Source organism: Bombina bombina, chromosome 4 (assembly GCF_027579735.1).
Source record: "Bombina bombina isolate aBomBom1 chromosome 4, aBomBom1.pri, whole genome shotgun sequence".
Classification (NCBI taxonomy): Eukaryota; Metazoa; Chordata; class Amphibia; order Anura; family Bombinatoridae; genus Bombina; species Bombina bombina.
In genome coordinates, this window is record NC_069502.1 from 796,692,857 (window position 1) to 796,719,213 (window position 26,357).

At 38.5% G+C, this 26,357-nt stretch overlaps 1 protein-coding gene across 4 annotated transcripts in view; it reads right to left on the reverse strand.

The window, feature by feature from the left end:
• LOC128657004 (oocyte zinc finger protein XlCOF7.1-like) overlaps positions 1–26,357 on the reverse strand; it is a 204,103-nt gene that overhangs the window by 107,328 nt on the left and 70,418 nt on the right. For all 4 annotated transcript variants that reach the window (XM_053711223.1, XM_053711222.1, XM_053711221.1 and 1 more), the window contains exon 6: positions 4,246–4,353. In XM_053711223.1, the coding sequence (XP_053567198.1) occupies positions 4,246–4,353 (108 nt within the window). The remainder of the gene's footprint in view (positions 1–4,245; positions 4,354–26,357) is intronic.

A 26,357-nucleotide genomic window follows, 5' to 3' on the forward strand; every position in this document is an offset into this window, starting at 1 on the left:
TCTACACATGAGCTCATATCAATAAAGGTTTGCCACCCCAATATTAATATATCTAGGACGCAGAAATCCTCTTATTAGGCAACAAGCCATGAAGGGAGGAAACAGTGGTGCAGAGCACTTACCGTATTAAAGTCGTCCTCTGGCCTGGTCCTGCAAACAGAAGAAATCCATGTCACACAGGTTTTCTGTCATTAAGGGAATATAGCTCAGAATGTTGGAGGAGGCATGGAAACCTTCCTGTGACCTCCAGCATCTTACAGACACCAATCTCTTCCAAGAGGATTACATGGTCTCTACCAGCTCCCCTGACCTCTCTTGTATGAAACAATCCATTTGAGGAAAAACATTTTTGTCTATAGCAGAGCATTTCTCTCTGCCGACCTCCATGAAACGAGGCAAAGAACTACTGAGGGGGTAAGGGAAGTGGGAGATATATTTAAAGCCTTGTTGGGGGGTTCTTTACCTCCTACTGGTGGCCCGGTGAAGTATTTCCCAATAGGTAATGAATGAATTTGTGCACTGCCATTAGAAAAAAACACTTATGCAATTAATCATTTAATTTAAAGAAGTATAGCTCACTAAAATCAGAGAGAAGATGACACACATTCAGTCCCAATTAAATATCTTTAAATCACCCCAAATATGAGTTTGATAAATTACTTCAGGCTATGGTCAACAAATTTAGAACTGAGATTGATCATTTCAAACGTATAAAGTTTAATAGCGATAATACTGACCACGTAAACAACAAGGTTTATACAAAGAACAAATGTTTTGGTCAAAATGATCATTTCAGAAGGAATAAGTCAAAGTTTAGGGATAGAAAGACTAAACAGAATAAACAGGTCACCTTTTCAGATATTGAGAATAGGTATTTCTCAGATACTAGTGACTTAACTGAACAATCAGGTGATGAAGAGGTGATAGTGAGACCTAAAAGTGCACTCAAGTCCCCCGCTATGACATTACAAGGACAAGGCAACAGACACATTAGAACAGAAACAGTTGTAACCAGAAACAAAAGCAGGAATTTAGGATCTAGTGACAAAAAAAGTCATGACACAATTAGATAAGAGGAGTTGGCAATTCCTGAGTGATAGCAAAGGGGATTTAAGACCATCTACCAATTTTGTTCCTCAAGGTGCAATGGATGTTGAAAAGTTGGATTCTCAGAGGCTAACCCGAGAGTCAGGAGGATGCGACACAGGAAAAGGCCAAAGAGGCCACACTAGAATTAGAAGATTTGCGCTTGGGTTTAGGCTTTGTTTCCACAACAAAATTAATTTTTTTAAACCATTGTGGATGTGAATAGGCTGGATAGGGACATGACACACAAAAAAATACTTTTGGAAGACAAAAAATATTGATAAGAAAGTGAAAACTGATTGTGATGATTATGTTGAAGCTGTGATTATTTACTTTTGCATGAATTGGTGAGGCTGCTGAATTAGATCCATCTTTGAAGACATTTACACATAGTGCCTTTAAGCCTAAATCAATTTTTTATCCCACCAAAGAAAGAGGACCATTCTTGGAAGTGTTCCATAGGAGGAAGAAGATTTAGTGAAACAATCTGGAGGACCACAAAAAGCCTGGCCTCCAATTTAAATCAAGAACAAAAGTAAGATTGAAATGACCTTAAAATTAAGAAAGACATTGTCATTAAGCAGGCAGACAAAAAGGGCAGCATTGTGGTCCTAGATAGAGATTTGTATATATCTGAAGTGATGCAACAGCTAAAGGGTCATGATGTTTATAAAGTGCTTCCTACAAATCCAACATTCAATGTATGATTTGCTCGATGATTGGCTAGCTACTAACATCATTGATGCTGACACTTTTGATTACTTGCTGGTACAAAATTAGGTTATTCATATCTTCAATCACTTCCCCAAGGTACACAAATCCTTGGAGGAGGTCAGGAGAGGACCTATAGTGTCAGGAATTGGTTTTCTCTTAGAGAAAGTGTCTAGCTGGGTTGAATCCCTTCTACAACCTATTGTTTGTCAAATGTCTTTGTATTTAATGGACACCAAACATTTATTATATTTAACTTAGAATAGGTAGAGTGGGACTCGGGTGCTCCTGGCTCACGGTGGATATGGTTTGCTTGTATCCTGCCATTCCACACCACGGTGGGTTTGAAGCATAGTTGATTTAGCAACTATGATGTACTTCTGAAGGATTATTCTGTCTTCAAAGACATGGGACTGCCATGGGGGCAAAATTTTCCCCAGCATACAACAACCAATTCATGGGTTGGTGGGAGCTGTCCTACATCTTTGGAGAAAAAAATCCCTTTAGGCATTACATTAAAACATTTATAGAGATTCATTGATGAGCTCTTAGTTTATTTGCACTGGCACTGAAGAGGAAGTTTTTAGTTTTTATGCTATTTGGATGGTAATTAAGCAGGTTTACAGTTTAACTACTATTTCAATAGAAACACTATTCCCTATTTAGATGTTAATTTAAGATGACCCAATAAGCCAAAAGATCAATACTTCCCTATATAGAAAACCAATCATGTCCAATGCTATTTTACATGCCAGAAGTAGCCACCACAGACACACAGGGTTTGAGGTAGCTATGGGCCACTTTGAAACTGCTCACAGGAGAGTAACTTCATAAGAGAAAGTGAAATATTAAAATCACAGCTTTTATAATGGGGCTACTCTTAAAAAGTGATCAATAGAGCTAGAGTTATTCTACTAAATAGATCTGACTTAATTAAAAATACCAAGTCTCAATAAAAAACGAATATGTTTAATAATTCTAAGCCTGTTTTCATTACTACTTATAGTCTACCATTTTATGACATCTGCCAATTCTGACAGCTGAAGACAGTTTAAAGAATAATGTTATCAATCGATGCAACTTCATCTCTTGAAGAGAATGCACCATTGTCAACATTTTATCTCCTAGTGTACTAAGAAAAGATTGCCAAGGAACAGTAGTTGGCTTTCCATCAAGGGACACTTAAGTGTAATTTTGCTACATGTATAGCTTGTGGTCATGCCAAAGGAACTACAAATTTTCAGTCTGTGTCCACTCAGAGGGTTTATGATTTGATTAATTGTACCAATTGTAGAACCACATATGTGGTCTTCTTGATAGAATAATCTCAATGTTACCAACAGTATGTTGGGTGCACCACAAGAGAAGTTTGGGTGCACATCAGGGAACACTTGAACAATATTGTTGTAGGAGATGATTGTTCAAATATTGCCAGACATTTTATTTTTCAACATAATCAAGATGTGTCTGCCTTTAAATTAAATTTTATTGAATGGGTTTGACAACCACCTTTCTATAATACTATGTAAGGCTGTTCATATCAAATTAAAGCATTGTTAAATTATGATTGGTCAGGGAACGTCCAAAGTAAAATGGATCTCATTATTTACAAATTTGGCTTTTCTCCTTTTTTATAAATTGTTATATTTCCTTTTGGATTTTGGGAATTATAGTAAATTATCCCGGGGTAAGAAATACATGCCATTGTTAGGGACCGTATCTGTGGACGCTGCTTGTCCATTTATATATTGTTATTTACATAGCAAGTGTCCGTGAAGAGGTTAAAGCTTGATCATGATTATATAAACAGCAGCATGAACCAATGACATTGTAATGATATGTATTTAAAGCTATGGTGTGGATAGATTAGTTTTGTCTATGAGTAAGGCATCACCAGCCAAAACGCATAAGACAAGATATGTGCTGACTGCTGTTATGTTTTAATATTTTTATTGTTGCATCTATGATACTATTTTGCTACAAATAAAGGAGTGCCTTTTAGAAGCTCGCTGTTATTGTCTACTTAGAGGGATACTGTTTGCTTACCAGTATAAAAGTAGGTGTGCGCATTCCATAGAGTTTATTATGGTTCCACTTCTTGTGAGTCGTGAATATTTTAATTGCAACACAGATTTAAATCACAACACAGTAATCCACTATTATATGTTTTTCTCTTTTTGAGGATTATTCAGATCACTGGATTAATCAGTTTAATATGCATCTTTCATGGACATATCCTTTGTTTGGTGGGGATATAGCACTTATATATTATTTTCTATTATTTCACATTTATTTGATATTTTTATGAGTTGTATACACATTTATTTTATATCTCTCATCCATGTCACATAAGTACACTCACCAGCACCCTATATCCCTCAGGCACTACACACTTTTACATTTACCTGTACCCCGTTTCCCTCAGGCACTACACAAATGTAAACTCACCTGTATTAATATTGCTGCACATTTCCGGCTGTGGAGCTTCAGGCAGATTTCTTAGCCACTCATCTTTAGTTTCTTCTGTCTTATGTGAAATCTTAGTATCGTTTTCACCTTTATTAAAACAAAAGATTTACAGTTTCTGTATGTTAAGTAAGGGTGTATTTCGTTTTTCACACATGGTTTTTCAATTTTATTAAATAAATCACGAAACGGTGTAAACTAATATGTCATGTGTTGTTATTCATCTGTGGTTGTATTTACCTAATTTTAAGACCTGCTATGGACCAGATTTTTTTTATGTCCTGATACGTAAATCCATAGAAATCAAAGAAGGTGTACGTTCTTTTTCCCATGACTATATATATATATTTATATATATATATATATATATATATATATATATATATATATATATATATACACACACACTGTATATATATATATATATATATATATATATACACACAACTTTAACAGGTAAGTCCAGCACCTTTCTTAATGCTATTATTTCAGCATTTTTCAGCAAGCTTTTCCAGGATTGAAGTAGTGCACGTCCGCTGTGTGGGGTCTGCCAGCCCACATATATAAATATAGTAAAGCAAGATAGCGTCAGCACTTATTCATACAAAATTCCACTTTATTGAGGTAACAGACAAAGTTAAAAACAGCTGTTTTTAACTTTGTCTGTTACCTCAATAAAGTGGAATTTTGTATGAATAAGTGCTGACGCTATCTTGCTTTACTATATATATATATATATATATATATATATATATATATATATATATTACACACTCTGACAGTGCTGCTCTATGGGCTGTGCACTGTGTAACGTCTCTGAGCAGCTGATCTTGCTGAAAACCCCTCACTCTCAGATTCGCCACATGGCATGCTGGGAAATGTAGTTTTCATGCTAAGTATAATTAAAGGGACAGTATACTATAACATTGTTTTTCCTTTAATGTGTTTCCAATTACTTTTTTACCAGCTGCAGAGTATAAAATGTATGAGATTTGCTTTTTAACGCTTATTTGTGTATATGAATTAGCTGATTTTGTGTTTTGAAGCCACACCCTAATAAAATGGGTTGAACTTGTAGGTATAATCAGAACGCATTACTTTATCATATTTACCTATTCTTTATCTTATAACTGTTTAAACCAATCACCAATACTTGGAGAGAACAATGGAAAATTAACATGTTATTACCTTATCTCTTCTATACCCAACTGGGAGTGTAATTTATTCTACTGGCTGTGTTAACACAGCTTGGCCTAAAATGTCAACTTTCATGATAAAGTGCCCAGTTTTTAAAAAAAAAAACTATTAAAAACAGGGGCACTTTCATCCATGAAAGTTTATATTACACCGGATTTTATACTTGCTATATATAGAAATACTTAACTTCTTCTCCTGAAATGCCGGATCGCTGATCCCCTCGCTTGCCTCTTCCTGTTTTACTTACACAGCAATGATGAAACCAGCTTCCTCCAATCATGGCGTGGCCTCACAAGAAGAACAATCCTGGGGGGAAGCCGTGATTGGAAATAGGCCGGTTTCGTCATTGCTGACAAAGTACAGAGGACCTGCAGGCATGGGATCGGCGATCCGGCGTTTCAGGAGAAGAAGGTATTTGTAAAATCTGGTGCAATGTAAACTTTCAGAAATGAAAGTGCCCCTGTTTTTAATAGTTTTTTTTTTTTTTAAAACTATGCACTTAATCATAAAAGTTGACATTCAGTTTAAGGCCAAAAACTTTCAGGAACGGTGGGGATACAACAGGCTAAATCAACCATTTCAAATGCCAATATAAGGGCAATGGAAATACTTGTAAACAATTTAATACTACCAGCAGGTAAAATGGATCATTGGGTACAAATTAAAGGGGAGACAAATTTTGAGTAGACTGTCCCTTTAATAGCACACATGGAGAAAATACAGCACACGCAGACAGTATAGTGATATGAAACAAGACAATGCTAGGACCCATAAATATCAAATCTAGGGCTTGCTTTTAAGGTGCCTTTAGGGCCTAGGATCATTGGGCAATATATACAGCTTACACCCAGTCATTTTTAAATCATATTTCTGGATAAATTCTCTAAATGTTACACTGGTGCCCAAAATATCAATAAAATAGCCAAATCTGATGGCAGGGTTCATATGTTAGTTGGACTTTAATGGTTATTAAAGGGACAGTCTACACCAGAATTTTTATTGTTTTAAAAGATAGATAATCCCTAAATTACCCATTACCCAGTTTTGCAGAACCAACACAGTTATATTAATACACTATTTACCTCTGTGATTACCTTGTATCTAAGTATCTTATGACAGCCCCCTGATCACATGACTTTTTATGTAATATTTATTGTCTTGCTGTTTAGCCAATTAGTGCTGTGTTGTGCTAACTCTTAAATAACTCCCGAGTGTGAGCACAATGTTATCAATATGGCTCACATGAACTAGCACTCCCCTGTTGTGAAAAGCAAATAAAAAAGCATTCAGTTTTAAAACCTTCCAGGAGATAAAAGATGATATAGGCCCCCCACTTCACACCTGGTTTTCTTACTTTCAAGTTTGACACTATCAGTAAGCATCCTGACAAGAGCCAGTTTACCAGAGCCCTAACTCCGTTTGAAACATTCTGACTTCTCGCCAACACTCCCAAACATCTCATATCTATCACATACAACTTACTAGCACTTTCAGCCTCTTCAAAACCCACTTCTCTCCGTTCGCAATGGGAGCGTGAACTGGGCATACAACTTGACGACTCAATTTGGGAAAGATGTTTTAAATCCATCAAGAGATCCTCCTCCTCATTGGTTATAGTGGAGACCAATTATAAACTTTTATCAAGGTGGTACTTGACACCTGTTCGACTCCACAAAATCTACTCAGTGGTCTCTCCTAGATGTTGGAGGCAATGTGGAGGTCAAGGGTCAAAAAGTTAAATTAAAACAGGAGCGCTATAGCTAAAAGTGTCAAACTGAAGTAAAACAAGTGTAGCAAATTATTAAAAAAATCAGTGTAGCAAATTATTAAACATCAGTAGTAATGGGACACATAAATATGTGTCAAAATTAAGTGCTAGAATATATCAATGGAGTGAAATACTTAGTGATAAAGTGATTCGTGCATATTATGATTGATCAACTAAAGTGTTAATAAATGTGTATAATCAAATAAGGTGAACAGTGACAAGTGTGCTATTTAGCAGGCTCTGCCTAAAATTTAATACAGCAGAAAATGAATAACAATTAACAAACACAAAAAATATATTTGTAATAAAAACGGACGTCTCCGTATATAGAAAAGGGATTTTGCCAGTCCACAAAAAGTGTAAAATGTTTATCCTTATGGCCAATTGGATATGAGCAGTCCAAGTATATAATGTTTTGTAGATAAATGAGACAGGCTTACCCCCAAACAATGCATCTCTTGATGAAGGAAAAAAAGAGAAAATTACCGCCGTAGCGGAAGTGACGTCACCTTTATGGGCGCTGGCCAGACTGAGCCCTCCGATTGGTCCTTATGCGATCGCTTCTCCGGTTTCGGCTGTTAGATTCCACAACCACAGAATATCCGCTCTTTATGTGCCCAAAGCACGCAGGATACTGGTAAAAAGGTGCTGTATGTGAAGTGCAGCTGTTCAAGTAGATATAAAGTTCCGCTTTTGTACCTTTAATACAGCTTGTAGTTTTGGTGCATAAATAAGTACCAGAATAGTACAAAGTTCAAGATTTTCAGAGTTTCACAGACGACAGACAGGCATCAATCTGTGACAGCAATTTGTGGCTGTAAAATACTCCTAAATTTTTTTTTAATAATGGCAACAAACATCAACGCGTTTCTTTTTGTTTATTCTATTTACCTATATTAGGGACTTTTTAGGTAAACCAGGAGTTTGGTGTTTTTACCCTGCGCTTTTTATACCATCCCTCAGAGGTCAAGGGTCACTGTCCCACTTATGGTGGAACTGCCCTTACATTAAAGTGTTCTGGGATCAAGTTGAGGGACAAATAAATAACATATTAAATACAGATTTAACTCTTGATCCCCAAGTGATTCTGCTTAATATTTTACCGAAGCTTCATTGCCAATATAAGACAGGTTTGCTCCAGATTTTGATTAACTGTGCTAAAAGGCTTATCCCCGGTTCTGGAAATCACCCCAAATTCCTGATGTGCGCCAATGGTTAAAAGAAATAAAACATGTTATGACACTAGAAGAATTATAGCACAATTTCTCTAACAAGACTAATCACTTCGCAAACATCCTCTTTATATGGAACCAATATATACCTCCATCACCTGTTTCCTAAATGTATATCCCAAAAATAGATGAATTTCTGAAATGCCGAGAATTTTCTTGTTCCTTGTAGTCTCTTCCTTTCCCTTCCCTTCCCCATTTTACCTCATATATGTAAATCCTTGTTTATCTCTAGCAACGGTCCAACTGTTTAGTATACACATCTAGGTATTTATGAGTTTGTATGACCAAAGAATACTACAATTTTTTTTTTATTTTTTTTTATTCTTTTCCTTTTTTATGTTTCATACAGGATTGTATATTTTACATTGTTTTACTGTTGATTCTGTATCATTTTCAACTCAATAAAAAAAAATATTGAACATAAAAAAAAAAAAAAAGCATTCAATTAAGAGGCGGCCTTCAAGGGCTTAGAAATTAGCATATGAGCCTACCTAGGTTTAACTTTGCACTAAGAATACCAAAAGAACAAAGCACATTTGATGATAAAAGTAAATTGGAAAGTTGTTTAAAATTACATGTCCTATCTGAATAATGAAAGTGTTAAATTATGCAAGTAATTTGTGCTTTGGATAGCAGAAAATTATATAATATTAGAAAATATTAAACTGCCCCCATCCGGCTACTTCATATGCCATCTGGCTGGCAAAATGTTCTGTGGAGAACACTGTTTTGTGACTCAATATTTAAAGTGACATGAAAGACAAAATTAATATTTGTGTCTTTAGCACCATATGGAGCAATGTTTGCAAAGTTGTACATTGTTGAAAATACTGTCATATAGCACTGAAGATAAGCACACTCCTGAGACTACCTAGGTATGCTCTTCAACAAAGTCCTTTTGTTTATGTCCTAGAAAATTAGGAACCAGTCACACTTCTCTGCAAACCCGCTGCTGCATCACCCAGTCCTCACCCACACAAGCCAGAGACAGCACTTAGCTCTCATAATCAATATACAGATGTTTCATTAAGGAGTTCTGGTGGTAGAACAGTGCTTGTCAGGAGGGGAATATCCAGTGTACATTATTATAATCTGCTGATCTTGCACTGGTATTAAAGAGACATTCTAGTGCTAACTATTCTGGTGCTCGGAGACTGGCACTATTTATTGCTGATAGTGCCCATCTGGGAGCATATAAAGAATTGTATCGGTTTGTACACTTTGTGCATATGTTTTATTGAGAGACAAGTGCACACATAGGGCTAGATTCCGAGTGGAGCTCTATTTATTGCTTACGCGCTATGGAGTGAGAAAAGTAGGGTGTGGGGAACTAACAATCTACTCGCAAGCAAACTCTATTGCGTTTTCTCAAGTGCACTAACCCAGCGTGAATTATTAAGGTTTCACATTCCAAAGTTCTTCACATATAGGAATATGTTCTATTTATTCATAAACACATATTTTATTTAGATCTGATTTTTTTTGGTACAGTATATCTCTATCTATCTATCTATCTATCTATCAATAGATATATACAGATAAATAAATAGATATATACTGATATATAGGAATATATTTTTAAATTCTTAGAACTTCTTAGAATATATTCCCCTACGTGAAGAACTTTGGAATGTGAAATATTTACAGCAAATACATAGTTAAAACACTTTATTACATTTGAAAATTGCATAAATATGATTTTACATGTTTTCATTTATTTGACTGCAAAGGGATCCAATACATATTTCTTTATATATGTGTATATACCTATATATAGGTACCAAGTAAGCCTTATGAATCACTTGTTTGAGCCAAGAGGTCAACGCTACCTTAGTAGCTTTCTGCTCCTTACAAGTCCCAGAGTAGTAAACAATCAAACAATCTATACATTTGTCTGAAATCTTTATGTTATAGCCATTCCTTAGAGTTAGCAGGATCTGGACACAATGAAGGAACAACAACTTCTTGATTTATATTTTCTGTAGAAACTACCTTAGGAAGAAAATCATATTTAGTACAAAGTACAGCCTTATCCTTAATAATTTGAAATGTAGAATCACAAGATAAGGTTGACAATTTAGAAACCTCCTTGCTGATGAGATTGCTAATAGGAAAAGCACTTTCCAAGATGACAGTAGATATCAATAGAATGCATTGGTTCACATGTACCTTGTAATACAGAGAGAACTAGATTCAAATTCCAAGGTGGAGAAATAGGATTCTCAACTGGCTAATTATAGCTAACGCTTGGACAAAAATCTTAACACCAGGAAGTTTAGCCAACTTCTTATGAAAAAGAACAGATAAAGCAGAAATCTGGCCTTTTAGGAAACTAGCGGACAAACCCTTGTCAAGGCCATCCTGTAAAAACTGAAGGATTCTATGAATCCTAAAGGAATACCAAAAAACCCCTCTGGAAGAACACAATTCAAAATATACCTTCCAAATCTTGTGATAAATCTTGTGTCACATGCTTTCTGGCCTGCATCATAGTTTCAATAACCGAATTTGAGAAACCTCTATATCTCAGAACTAGGCATTCAATCTCCATTCCGTTAAATTTAGAGATTTGAGATCTTGAAGGAAAAAAGAGGACATTGGGACAACAGGTCTTGACTCTGAGGAAGAATCCATGGAGAAGAAGAGGACATTTGCACTAGATCCACATACCATGCACTATACCATGCACTTCAGCACCAGGCTCCCTCAATTAATATTACTTACTCTGACTCCTGTTTGATTCGAGTAATGATTTCTGGAAGAAGAACAAAGTAAACAGGTATGCTAGATGACTCCCATGGACATAACAAGGCATCTATCATGTGAGCCTTTGTATCTCTTGATCTAGCACAATACCTTGGAAGCTTGTGACATGAAAGGCCATCAGATTTATGTCCTATAAGCCCTATTTGATCACAAAGCGATAAAAAATGTCCTAATTAAGAGACCACTTCCTTGGATGGGCCGATTGACGGCCGAGTTGATCCACCTCCCAGTTCTTTATATATGGTATGTAAATTGCCAATAGGGAACAATGATTTCCCTCTAAGACAGCGTCTGAAATTCTTCCTGCATGGCCAGTGGACTGGGGGTTCCACCATAGATGATTTATGTAAGCCACCGCTGTGATATTGTCAGACTGGAAATAGATAAATGTTTCCTCCTTTAATAGCGGCCAGGACAGAAGAGCCCGAAAAATCGCTAGAAATTCCAGAATGTTGATTGGTAACCTTGCCTCTAGAGGAAACAAAACTCCTTGCGCTCATCGAGAAACTCAGACCGCCTTCCAGCCTGAGAGAATGACGTTCTTTGACATAATAGACCAAGACTGATAAAGGAAGTATGCCCCAAGCGTCAAAGAAAGACTTTGTGTCCCCAAGAAAAAGATTGTCTGACAGAGAAATCCAAAGCAATCTGTTGTTCCAAATGTAGATAATACTTCGACCATTGAGGTGGCATAGACAATTGATGGGCTCTCAAATGAAGAGCTACCATAAGACCCACCGCCTCCATGCACTGAGTTACTGATGGAAATGGAGCCCTTTGTAGGGAGAGACACACCCTCTGAATCGTTATTTGCGAAGTTCCACCAGGAACTAGATGTATAAGGATTGAGTCTATTATGACTCCTATAAATGCTACCCTTATAGCAGGATATAATGAGCTTTTGGATACATTGATTCCCCTACTATGGTCTAGAAGGAAGACAGAAGCTTGTGAGTATGAGCAATAGCTAGTGTCAGAGAATGGATTTGCACTAGTATGTCGTCCAGATACAATGCAACTAAAATAACCCTGAATTCTCATTACCACCAAGATTTTACCCAACACAGAGTGGCAAACTGGCAGTGTTTTGCAAACTTCAGGAACTGAAAGTGACCCCTGTGTATAGGGATGCGTAGATATGAGGTCTATAGTAGCCTTAAACGGACCCTTTTGGATTAAGGGTAAAATTGTGCGGAATGTTCCCATTATACAAGTGGGAACCCTGACAAACATGTTTAGGGCTGTTAAATCTACAACATGACTTAAGTCACTTTGGACAATGAACAGATTGGAGTAAAATCCTTGACCCTGAGGCAACACTGGTACTGGGATTATTTATTCCCATATCCTCCAAATTCTTTTATAAAGGATGTCGCCTCTGAAGGATTTTTGACAACATGAGATAGGACCATATATACACAAATATTTAGCCTGTCATGTTTCCTTGCGGACTAGAGAAGTACCACATTTAGACCAACAGGAACACACTAGATACTTGTAAATCCATGTCCAGAATAAGCAGAGACTGCGTATATTTATGAGTGAATACACAACGTACATTGTTAATGAAAATATTCATGATTATTGTTCATTATCTGCATGCTAAATGTATGTGCATATATATATATATATATATATATAAATATATTACCCACACAATAGGTATAAAATAGATACCAATAAATCTTATTTCTAAAGGATCTCCGCTGTTGTACTAAAATACAGATAAATCCTGCATGACTGCATTTGAAATTAAACATGCAGAGTAATATGCATGAAAAGGTATATACTTAGAGAAGCATATATTATAGAATTGTGAACACTAATAGCATAGAACATATAGGGCCAGATTACATCTTGACAGTTGAACTCTATTTAACGCTCCTGTTTGAGCGTAAACTGCACTAGAAGTAAGCTTTTTGCACGTTTGGTTGCGCTCATATTATGAGTTGAAAGTAAACTATTTTCATATTGCCCCATAGAAGTCAATGGAGGGAAAAAAAAAAAGAGGATAAGAAACCCAACACCCTTCTCGCGCCCAAACCCGATAGCATATTCTGATGTGCGCTAACCTGACATGAAAATATAAATATTTTACATTCCAATGTTCTTCACATATGTTCTATTTAATCATAAATACATATTTATATATATATCTGATGGTATTTTGGTACAATATATCTATTCTATACCTCTATCTATCTATTTATCTATACATATACACACACACACCATGGTGCTCAATAGCACTCACAGGCAGCTGCCCAATCCCCAGAGACCTAGGCAGTAAACCAAAGACCATGTAGCTATACACACACACACACAATATATATATATATATATATATATATATTATTTTTTTGCTGCATAATCTGAATAAATATTATTTTCCATGTTTTCATCTACTTAACTGCAAAGGGCTCCAATGCACGTATATACAGTGCCCTCCACTAATATTGGCACCCTATGAGCAATGGAGTTATTTGGAAGGGTGTCAAGAAAAACATAATTTATGTAAGAACTTACCAGATAAATTCATTTCTTTCATATTAGCAAGAGTCCATGAGCTAGTGACGTATGGGATATACATTCCTACCAGGAGGGGCAAAGTTTCCCAAACCTTAAAATGCCTATAAATACACCCCTCACCACACCCACAATTCAGTTTAACGAATAGCCAAGAAGTGGGGTGATAAGAAAAGAGCGAAAGCATCAAAAAAATAAGGAATTGGAATAATTGTGCTTTATACAAAAAAATCATAACCACCACAAAAAAGGGTGGGCCTCATGGACTCTTGCTAATATGAAAGAAATGAATTTATCAGGTAAGTTCTTACATAAATTATGTTTTCTTTCATGTAATTAGCAAGAGTCCATGAGCTAGTGACGTATGGGATATAAATACCTAAGATGTGGAACTTCCACGCAAGAGTCACTAGAGAGGGAGGGATAAAATAAAGACAGCCAATTCCGCTGAAAAATTAATCCACTACCCAAATCAAAAGTTTCAATTTTAATAATGAAAAAAACTGAAATTATAAGCAGAAGAATCAAACTGAAACAGCTGCCTGAAGTACTATTCTACCAAAAACTGCTTCTAAAGAAGAGAAAACATCAAAATGGTAGAATTTAGTAAAAGTATGCAAAGAAGACCAAGTCATTGCTTTGCAAATTTGATCAACAGAAGCTTCATTCTTAAAAAGCCCAGGAAGTAGAAACTGACCTAGTAGAATGAGCCGTAATCTTCTGAGACGGGGAATAATCCGACTCCAAATAAGCATGATGAATCAAAAGCTTAACCAAGATGCCAAAGAAATGGCAGAAGCCTTCTGACCTTCCTAAAACCAGAAAAGATAACAAATAGACTAGAAGTCTGTCTGAAATCTGAGTAGCTTCAACATAATATTTCAAAACTCTTACCACATCCTAAAGAATGTAAGAATCTTACCAAAGAATTCTTAGGATTAGGACACAAGGAAAAGACAATAATTCCTCCACTAATGTTGTTAGAATTCACAACTTAGGTGAAAATTGAAATGAGGACAGCAAAAAAACACCTTATCCTGATGAAAAATCAGAACAAGGAGATTCACAAGAAAGAACAGATAATTCAAAAACTGTTCTAGCTGAAGAGATGTCCAAAAAGAACAATACTTTCCATGAAAGTAATGAATGTCCAGAGCAAGCATATGCTCAAAATAGAAGAGCCTGAAAAACCTTCAGAACCCAATTAAGACTCCAAGGAGGAGAAATTGGCTTAATGACAGGTTTGATACGAATCGAAACCTGAAAAAAATGATGAATATCAGGAAGTAACACTGCCTTATCCTGATGAAAAATCAGAAAAGGATATTCACAAAAAAGAGCAGATAACTCAAAAACTCTTCTAGTAGAAGAAATAACCAAAAGGAACAATACTTTTCCAAGAAAGTAATTTAACGTTCAGAAAATGCATAGTTTCAAACGGAGGAGCCTGTAAAGCCCTCAGCACCAAATTGAGACTCCAAAGAGGAGAGATTGAATTAATGACAGGCTTGATATGGACCAAAGCCTGTACAACACAATGAATATCAGGATGATTAGCAATCTTTCTGTGAAAAAAGAACAGAAAGAGTAGAGATTTGTCCTAACAAAGAATTGAAGACAAAACCTTATCCAAACCAACCTGAAAAAATAATAAAATTCTATGAATTTTAAAAGAATGCCAAGAAAAGTAGGTCTTCCAGACTCAAAATAAATCTTTCTAGAGACAGATTTATGAGCCTGAAACATAGTATTAATCAATGAGTCAGAAAAACCTCTATGACTAAAAACCAAGCGTTCAATCTCCATCCCTTCAAATGTAATGATTTGAGATCCTGATGGAAAAAATGGCCTTGAGAAAGAAAAGGTCTGGTTTAAACGGAGGTGTCCAACGTTGGCAACTGGCCATCCGAATGAGATTCGTATACCAAAACCTGAGAGGCCATGCTGGAGCTACCAGCATAACAAACAAATACTCCATAAGAATTTTGGAAGAAGAACTAGAGGCGGAAAGAAATAGGCAAAAAGATAATTCCAAAGAAATGTCAATGCATACACTACTTCCGCCTGAAGATTCCCGGACCTTAATAGGCCCCTGGGAAGTTCTTTATTCAGATGAGATGAAAAACATATCTGCGTAAGAGAGACCATTCTCCCGGAAGAAAAGCTTGATTAACAGAGATAATCCGCTTCCCAAATATCTATACCTGGGAAAAAAACCACAGAATTTAGATAGGAGCTGGATTTAGCCCAAGCTAATATCCGAGACACTTCTGTCACAGCCTAAGGACTGATAGTCCTACTCTGATGATTAACATACACCATAGTAGTGATATTGTCTGAAAAACATTAAACGTCTCTTCTTCAAAAAGAAACTAACTGAAAAACTCTGAGAAAGCACGGAGTTCTAAAATATCAATGGTAATCTCGCCTCCTGAGATTTCCAAACCCATTGTGCTGACAGAGATCCTCAGACAGCCTCCCAACCAAAAAGACTCACATCTGTAGAGATCATGGTCCAGGTTGAAAGAAATGAAGAGACCTGTAGAACTAAATGATGGTGATCTTAACCACCAAATCAAGAGAGATAAATATTAGGATTCGAAGATTTAAAATGCGAAATCCTAGAAACCCTGCACCATAATTCAGCATAAAAGACTGGAAAGGTTCTTTCTATTGAAAATGAGCAAAGGGAATTAAATTCAATGCTGTGGCCATAAGACCTAAAACTTCTATGCATATATAGCAACTGAAGGAAATAATAGAGACTAAAGGTACCGACAAACGGAACACAATAAAAATTGTCCCTTGTCTGGTAGAGACAAAGACAGTGACACAAACTATCTGGAAACCTAAAAAAGGTGACCCTTGTGTAAGGAATCAAGAGCTTTTGAAAAAAAGATCCTCTAACTATGTCCTGAAGAGCAAAGTGAATCATATGAGATTCCGCATCCTCAGAAAATAATCTGAATGAAAACAGAAAAATGAAAATATGCATTTATTGTATCTAATGAAAACAAATAATGTTATCACTGACCAAAAAAAGGCAGAATAGTTTGAATAAAACTCCAAAACCCAGTTCCTAAAAATGGAACTGGAAGAAATACCCCAGAAGATTCCAGGTCTGAGCAGCGCTTGAACCCCATGGGTGCCCAGACATGCTTCAACAGTACCCAAAATATATAGGACCGAAACACACTTAAAGAAAGTGTTAGCCTTACTGGAATAAAATCAAAGAAATTTAGACCGAAAAGAACCAAATAAATTTCAAAGAAGTCTTAACCTGCCCCTTGCCAGCCAAGCTGGAATACGGCACATACATCGCAATTTTAGGGAGCTGATTTCGAACTGAAAAATTTCCAATTAAAAACATGTTACTTGGGAAAGAATTCAGGAATTCGTTCCTTAATAAGAACAACCAAACTAGTATAAGCTTAAAGTTTTAGTTTTAGAACTCAATCTTGAAGCCCAGAGTAACAGTTAAGAATTGAATCCAATTATAAAACAAATAATTGATTATCTTAGAACAAAAGAAATATGGATTTTTAAAAATCACAAAATTCTTCTAGCTAAAATAGCTAAAGACATAGATTAACCCTCATTTGCGAAAATATTCAATAAAATGAAGACACAAATTAAATTATTAGCATGATAGTCCAGTTAAAGGACCAGTCAATACAATGGACCTGCATAATCAAAAAATGCAAAACAACAAGACAAATGCAACAGCACCTAGTCTAGTAAATGTTGTCCCTTAACAATGCTAAAATAAATCATAATCTGATACTTGATCTTAAAGTAAACAGAACAAAATGAAGCAATTGCAACATCCAAATAAATCACAGGACCAAGAAAAGTACCTGAAACTAAATAATTTTCCATAAATAAGATACAACCATCTAAAGGAAAATAAATACTATTTTGCTATAGAAACAATAGCATAATTAGTAGGAGTAGAGATAGCCCCAATAAATTGGAGAACCCTCCAAATTGAATTTAACTGCTGGCAAAGAATATAGTTTAAAACCTTTGAAGAAGGAATAAATGAAAATTCTCAGCCTATTCCATTCCCTAGTATGAGGAATTGGAAAGAAAACCTCTGAAAACACAGAAGAAAAATAAGCAGAAATAGTGTTAGCTAGTCTTGAAAAAGAACTAGTTACCTTAATATCCAAAATAATCAACACCTTTTCAACAAAGAACAAATGTAGATTTGTTAGTGTCAATATCTGATGAAGAAAATTCTGAATGAGAAAAAAACATCATCAGAGAAGGATAAATCAGTATGTTGTTGGTCATTTGAAACTTCAATAATTAAAAAAGAAGAGAAAAAGACCTAAACATTTTTATTAGAAGGCACGATGTCAGACAAAGCCTTTAAAATAGAATCAGAAAAATATTTCTTATAAATCTTCTAAATATTTCTTGTACATAAGATGTAAAAAGAATGGCAATATATAAAGCATAAATACTAATGGATTCTGCATGTAAAAGTTTATCATAATAACTTATTTCAAACCATAGCTAAAGATAAACATTCATAACATTTAAAATAAATGAACTTAGCTTTGGTAGGACTGAACTCAGTCAAGCGTTTTTCCAGAAGTAGCTTTTGATCCAGGGTCAATCTGAGACATCTTGCAATATGTAATAGAAAAAACAACATATAAAGCAAAATCTATCAAATTCCTTAAATGACAGTTTCAGGAATGGGAAAAAATACCAATGAACAAGCTTCTAGCAACCAGAAGCAAATAAACAATGAGACTTAAATAATGTGGAGACAATAATGATGCCCATATTTTTTAGCGCCAAAAAAGACGCCCACACTATTTGGCGCCTAAATGCTTTTGGCGCCAAAAATGACGCCACATCCGGTAACGCCGACATCTTTGGTGCAAAAAAAGTCAAAAAAATGACGCACATACAAACAACTTCCGGTGACAAGTATGACGCCGGAAATGACTAAGAAATTTTTTGCGCCAAAAAAGTCCGCGCCAAGAATGACGCAATAAAATGAAGCATTTTCAGCCCCCGCGAGCCTAACAGCCCACAGGAAAAAAAGTCAAATTTTAAAGGTAAGAAAAATTTAATATTCAAATGCATTATCCCAAATAATGAAACTGACTGTCTGAAATAAGGAATATTGAACATCCTGAATCAAGGCAAATAAATGTTTAAACACATAAATTTAGAACTTTATATAAAAGTGCCCAACCATAGCTTAGAGTGTCACAGAAAATAAGACTTACTTACCCCAGGACACTCATCTACATATAGTAGAAAGCCAAACCAGTACTGAAACGAGAATCAGTAGAGGTAATGGTATATCGTCGATCTGAAAAGGGAGGTAAGAGATGAATCTCTACGACCGATAACAGAGAACCTATGAAATAGACCCCGTAGAAGGAGATCATTGAATTCAAATAGGCAATACTCTCTTCACATCCCTCTGACATTCACTGCACGCTGAGAGGAAAACCGGGCTCCAGCCTGCTGCGGAGCGCATATCAACGAAGAATCTAGCACAAACTTACTTCACCACCTCCACAGGAGGCAAAGTTTGTAAAACTGAATTGTGGGTGTGGTGAGGGGTGTATTTATAGGCATTTTAAGGTTTGGGAAACTTTGCCCCTCCTGGTAGGAATGTATATCCCATACGTCACTAGCTCATGGACTCTTGCTAATTACATGAAAGAAAAACATCTACTCTCATCCAAAAAACTTCAACTTCAAATGGGATCGGATTCTATGCTCAGATGAAACTAAAATAGAACTTTTTGACAATAAGCACAAGAGGTGGGTTTAGAGCACATAGGGAGGTAGCCATTTGAAAAAGTACCTCATGCCCACTGTTAAATATAATGGTTACTCTTTAATGTTTTAGCCGTTTTCTTGACAAAGAGAGGTAGCACAAAGTATTGACAAAAAGGGTGCCAATAATTGTGCCACATATATTTAACAAAGATTTTTTTTGGGGGGGATAAACCTGTGTTGTGTTTGCAATTGCTATATAATGAAAAAGTCTGGAGTCTCATCCATAGATTGGTTAAAATCAATCAAACTTTATTCTTCTTTGGAGTTAAAAGCAGGACAAGTAAGACAGGAGGACTGGTCTTATGCATTTCGGCATAGACCCGTAATCATAGACCTGACAAAGCAGTGTGTCCACCCTCTGTAAAAAGGCAGCTGCTAAGCTATTGGTCAAACAATTAAACAGTATTTAAATTATTTAAAGGTACACAACCCCTTAAAATCAACTAACAATAGTGACAATAATATACATACCAAAGTGGACGTGCAGATAGTCAAGGAGATAATCATACTTTTACAAATTAGAAAAAAACATAAATTATGCTTACCTGATAAGTTCCGTTTCTTCTGATAAAAAGAGTCCACAGCTGCATTCATTACTTTTGGGAAATAAGAACCTGGCCACCAGGAGGAGGCAAAGACAACCCAGCCAAAGGCTTAAATACTCCTCCCACTCCCCTCATCCCCCAGTCATTCTGCCGAGGAACAAGGAACAGTAGAAGAAATATCAGAGTGAAAGGTGCCAGAAGAATAATAAGCATGCCCCACATAAAATTACGGGTGGGGAGCTGTGGACTCTTTCCATCAGAAGAAAAGGAAATTATCAGGTAAGCATAATTTATGTTTTTCTTCTTAAAATTTTCTTGGCTTCAGAAGAAGCTGTTTTTTTTTAATCGGGTAGAGGTTCAGGCTTGGTGCCCTCAGTATGGGCCGCCTATTGTACCCTCCCGTCTTGGCATTTAGTGTCCTCTATAGCATGGGTATTGTTTTCCAAAAAGTAATGAATTCAGCTGTGGACTCTTTCCATTTAAGAAGAAAAACATAAATTATGCTTACCTGATAATTTCCTTTTCTTCTGATGGAAAGAGTCCACAGCTCCCCACCCGTAATTTTATGTGGGATGTGCTTATTATTCTTCTGGCACTTTTCACACTGATATTTCTTCTACTGTTCCTTGTTCCTCGGCAGAATGACTGGGGGATGAGGGGAGTGGGAGGAGTATTTAAGCCTTTGGCTGGGTTGTCTTTGTCTCCTCCTGGTGGCCAGGTTCTTATTTCCCAAAAGTGAGGAATGCAGCTGTGGACTCTTTTCATCAGAAGAAAAGGAATTTATCAGGTAAGCATAATTTATGTTTTTCTTCTTAAATGGAGAGTCCACAGCTGCATTCATTACTTTTGGGAAAACAATACCCAAGCTATAGAGGACACTGAATGCCAAGACGGGAGGGTACAATAGGCTGCCCATACTGAGGGCACCAAACCTGAACCTCTACCCGATAAAAAAAACCTGCTTCGTCTGAAGCCAAGAAAATTTTAAAGAGGAAAAGCCCCAATGACACTGACTCGCAGTTAGTCCAGAAGCCAAACTAGAGACCGCAAACGGACTCGACTGAGCCAACAGTCCTGGAGGAGAGACCGTCGCCCAACTAACAGTCCTCCACCGCTCATCTCCACAAATGAAAGACACCAGCTGAAAACCCCAAGGTAACAAGGCAAAGGAGAACCAAGGAAACCAAAAGGTCCCCTAATACAAAAAAACACCTCCACGAGTGAGCCCAGCTCATAGAGACCCAAGGGGGCCCAACAGGGAAAGGAGGCCACGCCTATACCAAGCGAAACAGAGGATAAGACCAGGCACAGAGACAGAACAGACGTTCCTCCAACATCCTGCAAGCACGGATTGCAACTGAAGAGGCAAAGTCCTCCCAGTGTCAAGACTACCATGCGACCATGAAAAAGTGTGTAATACACCCTGGTGAGAAACCCCAAGTTTGAGAACACAGAGTCCATAACAGGACAACACAGAGGATACTTGCGAGGAAGAAGAAGCAAAGCAGTCAAGTAAGAAACAGACCGCAAAAGCAACACCCAGACAGAGGGCAGGCTCCAGGTAACCCAAGTCGCCGGACCTACACACAGGTCCCTAAAAATGGGAACACAAAACCTCAATCGAGGCCTCCCCGAGAAGGAGAGTATACCCTCAGAACCCAAAGGAAGAGTAAACTCTCTTCTGAAATCAATGGAGCCAGTTGAAAGGAAAATCTATACCCTAGCAGACTAAGCTAACAGGATAGACTCAACAAAGCTCACACATCCAGAGGAGACTGCTACCGAACGCAGCTCCATAGACCGCTCGGCCATCCTGACCTGCAGACCCACAGCCAGCTGGACCAACTCAGCCTCAGGGGGACAAAAGAATCCCGAAACAGGTACAGGAACGAGCGTAAAGATAGCACAACCATCCCCACAGAATACAAGTATTAAAATAAAGGCCCAACAAGTCTGCTTGGAGCCAGAAATACCCCTGGGGGAACCAATCATTGTTCCCTCTAAGGCCAGTTTTGTGTGCGGCCCAGCAGTGAAATAGTTAATTAGGTAACCACACCCTGCAATTAGCAAACACTGCCTAATGCAGATGGAAAGGTATGGTTCTCTTGTTAACTGTTTCACTGCTGGGCTGCACACAAAACTGTCCTTAGAGGGAACACTGGAACCAATCCCACCTTTCTGTCTCCCATCCAGGAGAATCCCCAAGCAAGGACTCTATCTCCATAGGGAGCAGAATATCCCCTAAAGAAAACAGAATTTATGCTTACCTGATAAATTACTTTCTCTTGCGGTTTATCCAGTCCACGGATTCATCCTTACTTGTGGGATATTCTCCTTCCCTACAGGAAGTGGCAAAGAGAGCACACAGCAGAGCTGTCCCCATATTTCTCCCCCCCTAGCTCTTCCCCCCAGTCATTCGACCAAAGGTTAAGAAGCCAAAGGAGAAACCATAGGGTGCAGTGGTGACTGTAGTTTAAACAAAACATTTTTTACCTGACTTAATTGCCAGGGCGGGCCGTGGACTGGATACACCGCAAGAGAAAGTAATTTATCAGGTAAGCATAAATTCTGTTTTCTCTTGCAAGGTGTATCCAGTCCACGGATTCATCCTTACTTGTGGGATACCAATATCAAAGCTTTAGGACACGGATGAAGGGAGGGAACAAGACAGGTACCTTAAACGGAAGGCACCACTGCTTGCAAAACCTTTCTCCCAAAAATAGCCTCCGAAGAAGCAAAAGTATCGAATTTATAAAATTTGGCAAAAGTATGCAGTGAAGACCAAGTCGCTGCCTTACAAATCTGTTCAACAGAAGCCTCATTTTTGACAGCCCATGTGGAAGCCACTGCTCTGGTAGAATGAGCAGTAATTCTTTCAGGAGGCTGCGGGCCAGCAGTCTCATAGGCCAAACGGATGATGCTTTTCAGCCAAAAGGAAAGAGAGGTAGCAGTCGCCTTCTGACCTCTCCTCTTACCAGAATAGATAACAAAGAAGATGTTTGTCTGAAATCCTTAGTTGCTTGTAAATAGAACTTTAAAGCACGAACTATATCAAGATTATGCAAAAGACGTTCCTTCTTCGAAGATGGGTTAGAACACAGAGAAGGAACAACTATTTCCTGGTTAATATTCTTGTTAGAAACAACTTTAGGAAGAAAACCAGGTTTGGTACGCAAAACTACCTTATCTGCGTGGAACACCAGATAAGGTGAATCACACTGTAAGGCAGATAATTCTGAGACTCTTCGAGCAGAAGAGCTAGCTACCAAAAACAAAACTTTCCAAGATAACAACTTAATATCTATGGTATGTGAAGGTTCAAACGGAACCCCTTGAAGAACTGAAAGAACTAGATTTAGACTCCATGGCGGAGCCACAGGTTTATAGACAGGCTTGATTCTGACTAAAGCCTGTGCAAACGCTTGAACGTCCGGTACCTCTGTCAGACGCTTGTGCAAAAGGATAGACAGAGCAGATATCTGTCCCTTTAAAGAACTAGCCGACAATCCTTTCTCCAAACCGTCTTGGAGAAAAGACAATATCCTGGGAATCCTAATCTTACTCAATGAGTAACCCTTGGATTCACATCAACAAAGATATTTCCACCACATCTTATGGTAGACTTTCCTGGTGACAGGATTTCTAGCCTGGATCAGAGTATCTATAACTGTTACGGTACCAACAGGATACCAAGGTTAATACCAGATGAACAATGTCCTGCATAGGGAATCAGCAATTCACAAACCAGCCAGTTTTCAGGTTTAAACAGAATGACATTTATTAAAAGGCTATGCCTAGTATTTATGCAGGTCTGACCCCCCCCCCCCCCAGATGGGGGTTGAAAGACTGTTGTACATTACATGGAGGGAACAAGCCATTTGGCATGATACAATAGAATTATATTACTTAAACACTTCAACCACAAGACACTCTTGGCTCTTCTTATCACTTAGGCGTTTTCTCTCTGAGGGTGATCAAACAATGGAATTCTTATCACTAACTAAATTATGGTTGGAGCCAGCAACTTGTGTTTAGAAAATAGTTTCTTAAAGCTAAACACAGTTAACTCCTTCAGTCCTGACAGAAGGGTCTGTCACATAGCTCCCCCCTTGTGGAACACTCCGGCAGACCCGGATTGACCCTTTTGCGGGTCAACCTGGGGATGACCGGACTAGGAGGTGGTAGGCTTGTCAGTTTGCTGTGACAATCCATCTGTATTCCCGTTATGAGAGAGAATTCCTGTCCATACAAACAAGGGTTCAAATTCCTCAGTGCCCAGACCAGGGCCAAACAGTCCTTCAAAATCCCATCAGCTTCTTTACGAGTTTTCTGTACCTGCTCTTTATAGGTATCCACAATCCCTTCATACTGACATAGGGTGCCCTTGAGTTGCTGCACCTCACTATGAGCCAGCGTCAGCTTCTCCTCAAGTGTCGCTAAGTTTGTCTTTAAGGTTTCATGTCCCACTCTCAAGCTGGTGTTTTCTGCAGTCTGTCGGTGCAGCTTGTCTAGCAGAGATTCACGTTCTAAACGTGCTTTTTCCTCTGCGCTCCTCTTCTCCTTCATCAGCGCATTGTAACGGGACCTCCACATATCAATAGCGGATAGAGATTTACTGAGCTCAGCGTCCTGGGGCTTAGCAGCAGGTGGGTCAGTCTCTGCTGCATGGATCTGGGCACGGGTAGTCACAGGGTTAACATCAGCGGGACCCATAGGAGCGTAGGCAGAAACAAGGGGGGCCAAGTCATTTCCAAGAAGAACATCAGCAGGTAAGTCCTTCTTGACCCCCACATTCACAGGTCTAGCGCCCACTCCCCAATCCAAATGTACCCTGGCAACAGGTAGGCTGAACACATCGCCCCCTGCTACCCTCACAGCCACAGTGTCTCCAGTGTACTGTTTCTCAGACACCAAGTTCTTTTGAAGCAAGGTCATGGTAGCACCAGTATCCCGTAGACCACTGACCTTCTTCCCATTCACTTTAACCAGTTGCCGGTTATTCCGGTGGGCAGCTTGCACAAGGTCTGCCTCATGTAGGATGCCCCAGCATTCTTGCGCCTCTACGTAGCGGGCCGCAGGCTGAGGATTACGTGGGATTCCGCCGGCGGGTCTTCTCCAGGACTGTGCTTGGTTCGCTGCGTTTAGGGGACACTCTGGTCTTTTGTGCCCTAGTTGCTTACATCCAAAGCACCGAATAGGTTGTGAGTAGCCCCGCGAATTGAACCGGGCTCTCTGAGGGTAGTTCGTGGCCAGAGGCCGTGTGGTATAGCGGTGCGCCGGGGGTTGGTAACTGGCAGCTGCTGGGGTGACTGGGGGTCTGTACTCCACTCTAGCAGGGGGCTTAGTGGTAGCAGTATCCAGTTTGCGGGCATCCGTATACTCATCTGCCAGACGAGCAGCTTCATGCAGGGTGGAGGGTTTACGGTCCCGAACCCACTCTCGAACTCCTGCGGGTAACTTGCTGAAGCAATGTTCCAACAGGAATAGCTGCAGCACCTCTTCCCCAGATACGGCTTGGCACCCCGCTATCCAGTGAGCTGCTGTGCGGTGCACCTTACATGCCCACTCAACGTAGGAATCACCAGCTAATTTAACAGTGTCTCTGAACCGCCTCCGGTATGCCTCCGGTGTAACCGCATACCTGGAGAGCAGAGCCTCTTTTACAGTATTATAATCCCCGACTTCCTCATCTGGAATGGCCCGAAAAGCCTCACTGGCCCGGCCGGATAATATCGTGACCCAGTCCTCTGCGGGTACCTTGTGTAGTGCACATTGCCTCTCAAAATCCGCAAGGTACCCATCAATCTCTCCTTCTGTTTCCAGGAAGTTTTTAAAAGCTGCAAAATTTACTTTTCCCTTTTCCACTGGGGTTGCTGTGACTTGGGCTGCTGCAGCGCCGCTTTGGCGAAGTAGGTTGGCCTCCACAGCTGCTATGACCCGGTCGATAATTTCCGCAGATGGGTTGGGGCCATAATGTGCCAGTCTTATTTTAACCGCCCGATCAAAGCTTGCTTCTTCAGGGGTTCTGTCTGCTATGCTGGGCCCATTGGTTCCTTCTGTTCCTGGTACTCTTTCCATCTTAGTCAGTATTGTAATAATCCCCCTCTTCCTGAGGTTACTGGCTTGTGTAGTTGCTCTTCTGGGCGATAAGGTTCATTCCGTCGCTTGCCACCAATTGTTACGGTACCAACAAGATACCAAGGTTAATACCAGATGAACAATGTCCTGCATAGGGAATCAGCAATT